This window comes from Fistularia commersonii, chromosome 24, assembly GCF_037954325.1.
Source record: "Fistularia commersonii isolate RoL2024-O1a breed Wild chromosome 24, RoL_Fcom_v1.0, whole genome shotgun sequence".
NCBI classification, from domain to species: Eukaryota; Metazoa; Chordata; class Actinopteri; order Syngnathiformes; family Fistulariidae; genus Fistularia; species Fistularia commersonii.
In genome coordinates, this window is record NC_141307.1 from 142,632 (window position 1) to 150,896 (window position 8,265).

The 8,265-nt window shown below is 50.7% G+C and overlaps 1 protein-coding gene across 1 annotated transcript in view; it reads left to right on the top strand.

Annotated features, from left to right (window-relative positions):
* Window positions 1–5,664, top strand: part of LOC147219516 (uncharacterized) — a 6,655-nt gene extending 991 nt beyond the window's left edge. Inside the window, exons 6-25 of the mRNA XM_086171397.1 lie at window positions 264–299; window positions 1,074–1,112; window positions 1,326–1,361; window positions 1,480–1,524; window positions 1,782–1,817; window positions 1,922–1,957; window positions 2,107–2,142; window positions 2,268–2,303; window positions 2,466–2,501; window positions 2,624–2,659; window positions 2,814–2,849; window positions 2,970–3,005; window positions 3,116–3,151; window positions 3,228–3,263; window positions 4,027–4,068; window positions 4,148–4,183; window positions 4,257–4,667; window positions 4,742–4,798; window positions 4,927–4,975; window positions 5,400–5,664. Coding sequence (XP_086027523.1) covers window positions 264–299; window positions 1,074–1,112; window positions 1,326–1,361; window positions 1,480–1,524; window positions 1,782–1,817; window positions 1,922–1,957; window positions 2,107–2,142; window positions 2,268–2,303; window positions 2,466–2,501; window positions 2,624–2,659; window positions 2,814–2,849; window positions 2,970–3,005; window positions 3,116–3,151; window positions 3,228–3,263; window positions 4,027–4,068; window positions 4,148–4,183; window positions 4,257–4,667; window positions 4,742–4,798; window positions 4,927–4,937 — 1,073 coding nt within the window. The 3' untranslated portion in view covers window positions 4,938–4,975; window positions 5,400–5,664. The remainder of the gene's footprint in view (window positions 1–263; window positions 300–1,073; window positions 1,113–1,325; window positions 1,362–1,479; window positions 1,525–1,781; window positions 1,818–1,921; window positions 1,958–2,106; window positions 2,143–2,267; window positions 2,304–2,465; window positions 2,502–2,623; window positions 2,660–2,813; window positions 2,850–2,969; window positions 3,006–3,115; window positions 3,152–3,227; window positions 3,264–4,026; window positions 4,069–4,147; window positions 4,184–4,256; window positions 4,668–4,741; window positions 4,799–4,926; window positions 4,976–5,399) is intronic.
* Window positions 5,665–8,265: the final 2,601 nt, after the last annotated feature.

An 8,265-nucleotide genomic window follows, 5' to 3' on the forward strand; every position in this document is an offset into this window, starting at 1 on the left:
TTCTCTTTTTCTGTGGTTGAAACTACCGGAGACTGCCGGACCCCGAGTCGGCCCGGGGTCGCTCGCGGCGTCGCGGCGCCCCCTGCTGGCCGGGGACGCAGCTGAATCTGAACACTCCGCAAGGACTTGTATTCCTCTTGTGACGTCAGTCGGACCTTTCCTTCTGCGGGTCACTTGACTTCAGATCGGCTCCTGTGCTCAGGTGGACTTACTACGTCTAAACACAGATGGAAACCGGGAAACTAACTTTTCTTTGTCCTCAGACGGCGACAGCCTCGACTCCTGGGATCAAATCCAAGGTAACGACTCTCACCCCGACCAGGTCACTCCTTTGGCTTCATCCTTCAGGAGACTCCCTGGGGTCACTCTTCTTTGGTCACTCCCTGGATTCACTCCATGGGTCCTTCTTCCAGATCACTCCTCCGGGACGTTCCCGATGGTCACTTCTTTTTGTGTCACTCTTTTGGTCGACTCTTCTGGTGTCTCCTTCAGATCACTCCTGGCTGTTCCTTCAAGTCCCTCCTTCAGGCCACTTTCAGGTTTCAGGTTTCCATTCCAGATCACTTGCCTTTAGGTCTGAAACCTGACGCATCAAAGTCCCAACAATTCAACCCGCCAGAATAAACAGCACTGAAACACTTCCATGTACTGGACTTCACACCACACCAGCTGTGTGTGTGTGTGTGTGTGTGTGTGTGTGTGCATTTACACCATCACTTCTGTAGCCTTCAAGCAGTTTATCACCTGGACGGATACGATTTGTTTGGGTCACATGATCACGTGACTAAGTTAACCCTGACTGATGAGCCCCTTGGTAGAGGTAGAGTCCAGGGGAAGCAGACAACATACCGAGAAGGAGGTGACCAGAGAAGCAGTAACTGAGAGGTCAAAGGTTAGAGATGACGGTGGAGTCCACAGCTGTTCACAGCCCAAGATTGTGGAGACCGAAGAAAATGGAAGCCGAGATGTGAAGAGAGCCAAACAGTTTGAGAAGAATAAGAGGAAAGACCGGTGGAGTCGGTCGACAAGGTGAAGCCGGTGATCTGAAGATGTCTTCTCTGTTTGCTCTGCAGCTGCAACCACTGGGCCGGACCAGGACCTCAGCAGACCTGGTACAAAAATGCACTAAAAACTTCTGCTCAGAAACCTCTTTTTCCAATGTTAAAATCACCAATACGACTGTTACTTCAGCTCCTCCTGACATAGTTCTATATGTACTGATAGTCATACCGATGACTGACTCTAATTCTGAGATCACTAATGATACCGACGAGTCCTACAAGTCATCCGTGCACAAACTCCCGCATGTTGATTTGACCCAACAGGAGCCGACAGCCTGGAGTCCTCGGATCGAAGCAAAGGTATCCAGACTCAGTAGTTACTGCTACCACTAGTACTGGTGTTGAGACAACTAGAGGTGCAATTTGAATACCAAACCAACGTCGACTCACAGTGCACTAACTAAAACATATCTTTAAGACTCCACAGGAGGTGACAGCTTGATGTCTTCAGATCACACCGAAGGTAACTGCTAATGCCGATACTGACTGTACCTCCATCGAGGGCAGAGGTGTCGAACCAGAAGGAATACGGTTCTTCAGAACCCTGGTCTTAGAGGGAGTGCTAAATTTGATGCTGATGATGACTGGAGTAAAACTGTCCAGATCAGCACTGTAAAAACCCATCTACCCCACTGACTCCATGAGTCATTATGACAAATACTACTATTTCCCTATTTCCCTCCTGTCCACAAACACATGCGTGTTGATTTGTCCCGACAGACAGTGGCAGCCCTGACTCTTCAGATAAGGCTGAAGGTACTGAGTTCTTATTCCCGTCAGCGATGCAGACGCTGCTCATCGAGGTCTGATCGGATCGTGAACCAACAGCAACTCAACTACGTGTCGATTTGTCCCTGCAGATTCTGATGGACCCGATTCTTCGGATCAGGACGAAGGTATCTAGTCTTATTACTCATTCCTCCTACTGCTGAAAGAAGTCTGATCGGGGACTAGTTCTGATGGAGCTGTTACTTGGATATCGTACCGGTATCTGAATTCCCTCTTACATGGACACAAACCATTATATCTTGATTTGTCCCGACAGACTCTGACGTCCACGACTCTTCAGATCAGACTCCAGGTATCTAGTCTTACAACTTGTTCCTCCTACTGATGTTGACGCTGCTGAAAGAAGTCAGATTTGGGTACTAAACCACCTGCTACTCAACGGTACACAAACTACTACATGTTGATTTGTTCCCACAGATGCTGACAGCGCAGACTCTTCAGATCAGACTCCAGGTATCTAGTCTTACGACTTGTTCCTCCTACCGATGCTGACGCTGCTGAAAGAAGTCTGATTTAGTTACTCGTGGCGACAGAGCCGTGATTTGGATATCATAGCAGCGTCTGGTTTCCAACTCACATGGACACAAACTACTATATCTTGATTTGTCCCGGCAGATTCTGACGTCCCCGACTCTTCAGATCAGACTCCAGGTATCTAGTCTAAGTACCTAGTCCTCCTACTGATGTTGACGCTGCTGAAAGAAGTCAGATTTGGGTACTGAACCACCTGCTACCCAACGATACACAAACTTCATGTTGATTTGTTCCCACAGATGCTGACAGCGCCGACTCTTCAGAGCAGGCAGAGGGTAGCTAGTCTTCATATTCATTCTGACTACCTTTACTGCCGTCTGACACTGTCTGCCAAATGACTGCTGATAAAATCTGATTTGGATATCGAATCTGTATCCGATTGGCCACTCACCCGTATACGTGCTTCTGCGTGTTGACTCTACTCAGCAGATCCCGACAGACCCGTGTCTTCAGAGCAGGCTGAAGGTATCCTCTTCTACTGCTTCTCTCTGCAACTGAAGATGATGTTGTCAGAAGTCTGAGTTCACAGCTGAACCGTCCACGACTCACATGTACACTAACTGCTGCATGTTGTATGTTCCACAGATGGTGACAGCCCAGACTCTTCAGACGGAACTGATGGTAACCAATCTGAGGACTTCTTTCCAACACTGACTTAGCCATGATTCAGATAGTGCAGCAAAAACTACTCGCATGTCAACTAAATACTCCACTTTGACTGGTGTCAACAGGAGCTGACGGCGTGGATTCTTCAGACCACACTGAAGGTAAGCAGCACTGGTGCTGGTTACTGATCGCAACCAACTCAACCAAACACCAATGAATGCATGTTTGACTCCGCAGGTCCCGACAGCCTGGGGTCCTCGGATCATTCTGAAGGTAACCTTTATTCCGACTGCTAATACTTGTAGCGACTGAGATAACGGTGCTGACGGTCCAACAACTACCGCTCTGTGGAGGCTCTCAGTCATCCGAGTCAAGGGGAATTCTTGTCCAAATCTTCTTGTCGTGGCAACCGGACTTGAATTTCTTAATCTGAAGACGTTTCAGCCCAAATCCAAGAAGCTACTTCAGTTCTCATGACCTGTTGGGAGTTTTTCCAATATAACCGGTCATTAGAACTGCAGAGGCCTCTGGAAGGAGGGGTTCAAGTGAAGACATTCAAGTCCAGCTGCCGCGACAAGAAGATTTCAACAAAAACTACAGTTCACGTACACAAACTACTGCGTGTCGACTCGGCAGATCGGGATCTTCAGAGCTTACTGAAGGTGCCCTGTTGAATTACCACTCTTATCGAATCATAAATTGTACTACTGACAGCACTGCTGATGATACCAGATGAAACTCCAGCTTTTAGTGCCTTGGCAGCCGGATGAGGTGATAGAATCTCATTTGTAGATATGGAAGTGTGGAACATAGTCTTGATGAAATGGATCCTCTGGGGATTCTCTCCCTCTTCTACTGCACTCCTAATGTGTTTTCTTCAAACATTTAAATACTAAACTGGACTCTGTGAAGATGTGGTTGCTATCAATGAGGTCAGCTGATCCAGAAGCTGCATTCCACGGCCGAAGGCTGGATTCTCTCATATACGTCCGGTTCCTTGGGTTTGATGCCAAATGATGGGATTTTGTGTCCACAGACACGACCGAAGGCCCCAAAGACTCTTCTGAAGAAACTAAAGGTGATTCCCGTGCCTCCGCAGTGACCGGGCGGTAGTCGACCCCGGAACTGACAATCGTACGCCTGCTTCTGCGTTCCAGATCCAGATTCCCACTCAGAGGTGACGACGGCGGCAGGTCAGTCGGGACGGCGATCGGTTTTTCTGCAGTTCCCCGGAGACGAACCCTCACCGATGCCTCCGCTGCTCAGATTCCTCCGACACCGAAGACCACGTCACCGCTGCCGCCGGCGAAGACGCCGGCGGCGACGCGCCTTCGGACTCTGACGACACCACGACCGAGGACGAGGACGAAGACCTGCCGGAAGGGGGGGAAGCCGGCAGCGAAGAGTTTGAGGACAGCACGGCGGCGGAGGGAGGTAGCATCGGGCCGGAGGTGTCCGAAACCTTTGACCTGCAGGAGGGCGACATCCAGATGTCGGCCGTCCAATATGACACCCGGAATGACAGCAAGATGGCTGAGGACGAGGACGCCTTGAGCGAAGAAGACGCTGAGGACGACCAGCCGGACAGCAGGGACCACACCGGCAGGGAACCGGACAGTGACGTGGACACCGGCGGGTTGAGCCGGAACCAGTCAGAACTTGTGGACTCCACCGAAGGTAACCGAGGGAAAGGGTTTTCCTGAGGGCGTCGGAGTTTAAGATGTGCACTCACCTCCTTCCTTCTGTTCCAGCGCCACCCTTTGACCAGCCGGACAGACCAGAGGACTCCTCCAGCGCCACCACAGATGGTGCTTAGATGTTCTTAACCTCATCCTAGATCATGAAAACCAGTCGGTTTGTCATGTCATTTATAGCTGGTGATTCTTTGGTTCATTTTCTGCTTTGAATTGTAAACAGATTTTTTTTCATCTTGCAGCCATGAGTTAGATGTTTGACCTCTGACCCGTGGAACCCTCCAGCTCTAGGTATCAATCCACACACTCTTCACACCCGCCTCCTATCACAACTTGTGTCCGTCTTCCCTTCTTCAACTTTCGGAGCAAAATGTTCCTCAGCGAGGGACCGAACAGAGTGAGAACATCGTAGGAACTTCTCACTCGTGTGGAGCTCGAGGTCCACTGTGACATGACCGGGTTCTTACCCTCCACCGATCGGTTCCGATCCCGAGTGACTGGTTCCGGGACCTTTTCGGGGAAGAACCTGGAAAGACCTTCTGAAAGTTACTTCAGAGGAACCTTTGCTCAGCACCGTTCCCACCCTTCCGTCAATGTTACAACACCGTCATCCTTTACGACGGATCCTCGGAAAACAGTCGCATGTCTGGTTTTGGTCCTGGACGAGGTTGAAGAAGCGACCGTGTGACTTGAACGTTGTGCTTTTGTTTCCCAGAACCACGATCACATCCTCCGCAGCAGAGAACCGTTACCATGCCAACGAGCGGCTGACCTGCAGCTCCAAGCGCAGCTTCTTCAGCTCCTCTGGTTCTGTGTCTCTTTTAGTTTCCATTAAAGCGATGGGTTCTGTTTGGTCCGTCGTCCCTTCCGAGTATCTCTATCTGTTCCCACTCATCCGTTGGAACTCAATCCATCCTCTACTGGTTTCACGCAAAGGGAGTGTAAAGACAAGATCTGCTAATAAAGTTTCACCTGTCAGAGTCGAGGTCTTCTTTCTTCACCTGTGCGCTCCCTTCCTCATCCGTTACCGTGGGATGTCGAGGATTTGCTGGTAAAATGTTGCACAACTAACCTGCCCTTCCGCCGCCAGATGAGTTCATGCTTCAGACTGACGACTGCGACGCCCCGATGGGTAGCGATGAGAGCGACACCGCAAGTATCAGTGTGACCGGTGGTCGGACTGGTGGACTGTCGGTAGTCATACTAAGGAATCGTTGATGGTCCGAATCGACGATAACGGGATGCCGTTACTGGGAGGGTAAACTAATGACTCACACAAGTGTGACTCCTCCTGCAAGTTGGATTCTATGCGATCCAGTTTCTCATGTTGTTCCTTCAGCGTGTCTTCGCACCGGAGCTCAATCAACTCCATTTTTAGGTTCGATGGTTCGCTTTCCAATTCAACTTTGGGTTTCAAAGTCAGCAAATCTGTGTCGGAAGTCGGCGGCAAGTATGTTGATTATATCGACAAACCGTGGCCTGGGGAACACGGCGGTGGAGCTTCTCTTCCACGGTCTGGCAGCTGGAAGTAGCTCTAGTTTTCTATCTGCATCTGCAGCCAAAGTTTCTCCACATAAAGACACACAGGTTTGTCTTTGACCTCCGTGAACATGAACTCTGCCTCCCACCTGCCTGGAAACCACCTGGTCTCAGCGTCCAGCTTTAGTTCAGCCATTTCTGGGGAGGAGGTCGCTGACGTTAGACATCTGCTCTGCTGCTGATGAAGAATGAATCCAAAGCCTGCTAGCTGGCCTCAGTGAGTTTGCAGGTACCGTTGCATTGTGGGGAATGTAGTGTTGGTACGTTCTTTGACATGTGACCAAACATGTGCCGTTCATCTGATGGGCTCCTTCTTGATCCTCCTCACTCCCAAAGAGGAACCTCCACACCTTCATCTCTGCCTCCCGTCTTCTCCTCAGCGTCTCCAAACCAGACCATGTGGCTGCCGTGACCTCCATCTTCTCCAGCGTTCCTTTCACCCTGTCTTCTATCACTCCTCTTCCGCAGAGGGTTGGAGGGTCAGTGTTGCCGATCTCCTTGTTTTGCCGAGACATCAGAGTTTGGAGTTGGTTTGTCGCGGCGATTCTCCAGATGGATCTGAGGCCTTGGTTACTGAACTTGGATCCGTGACAGGTTTCGCAGGAGGTCTTGATGCTGAACGTCTGCTCACGCATGAAGGTGAAGCTAAAGCGTCAGCGTCCCACGGAGTCAGACTGAAGACGGATCAGGTCCTGCGGTGCAGTTTCAGCGTCTTGTGACGGAACACCAGCTCCGGTGACTTGACCCACACCAGAGGTCTGGTGCAGCTCCTGCTGCATTTCAAAGAAATACAGCTCAAAGTCACAAAGCCGGCCGTCGTCACTTTTCTCAGGAAATTTGTCAGGTTTCCTCATTCACCCCAGAAAGGCGTGAATCTCCCGTTTGAGCTCCCGCACTCGTTATAACACTTTGTCTAAACTTCACCAGTTTACAGGAGAGCCGGGATTTTCCGTCATTGTGATCCTCATCGCGTTCCTCCAGGAACGAAGCCGACGGACGGACTCCTGGCTTGGAGTCGACAGGTTTACCACAGGATTCCTGACATGATGGAGCTGCAGAATCAATATGGACGTGCGCAGATTCCCGATCGATGATGCAGTGAAGGAAAAGAACAGTCCTCTTTCACTCTATCCTGGATTACTTTCAGCAGCTCAGGGTTTTTTTCCTCTGTTAAATCTGGCCGTCCATCCATGCTGGTATTGGCACGTTTATTCCAAGGTAGTTTTATGCGCTCCGTGATCGGAGACACCCGGGTCTACAGGTCCTCTACAGGTCCTCTAAGAGCTTCTACAGGTCCTCTTAGACCTTCTACAGGTCCTCTCCATGTCCTCTAAGAGCCTCTCCAGGTCCTCTACAGGTCCTCTAAGAGCCTCTCCAGGTCCTCTAAGAGCCTCTCCAGGTCCTGTCCATGTCCTCTCCAGGTCCTCTAAGAGCTTCTCCAGGTCCTCTAAGAGCCTCTCCAGGTCCTGTCCAGGTCCTCTCCAGGTCCTCTACAGGTCCTCTACATGTCCTCTCCAGGTCCTCTAAGAGCTTCTCCAGGTCCTCTAAGAGCTTCTACAGGTCCTCTCCAGGTCCTCTACAGGTCCTCTCCAGGTCCTCTACATGTCCTCTCCAGGTCCTCTAAGAGCTTCTACAGGTCCTCTCCAGGTCCTCTCCAGGTCCTCTAAGAGCTTCTACAGGTCCTCTCCAGGTCCTCTCCAGGTCCTCTCCAGGTCCTCTACATGTCCTCTCCAGGTCCTCTAAGAGCTTCTCCAGGTCCTCTACAGGTCCTCTAAGAGCTTCTACAGGTCCTCTCCAGGTCCTCTCCAGGTCCTCTCCAGGTCCTCTCCAGGTTCTCTACATGTCCTCTCCAGATCTTCTCGCTGAGGTTTTCCCTTCAGGGCCTCCCTGGTCAACATCCCCTCTTGCCTCGGCGGCCTCCACATTTCCCCCGGCCCCTGAACAACACCAGAGATATATTATGATTTTTTTTCATTCTGGCCACGTAATTCTGACTTGTTCATGAACGTAACACTCTGTCCTCCCTTCTGCAGTCTTTGGCT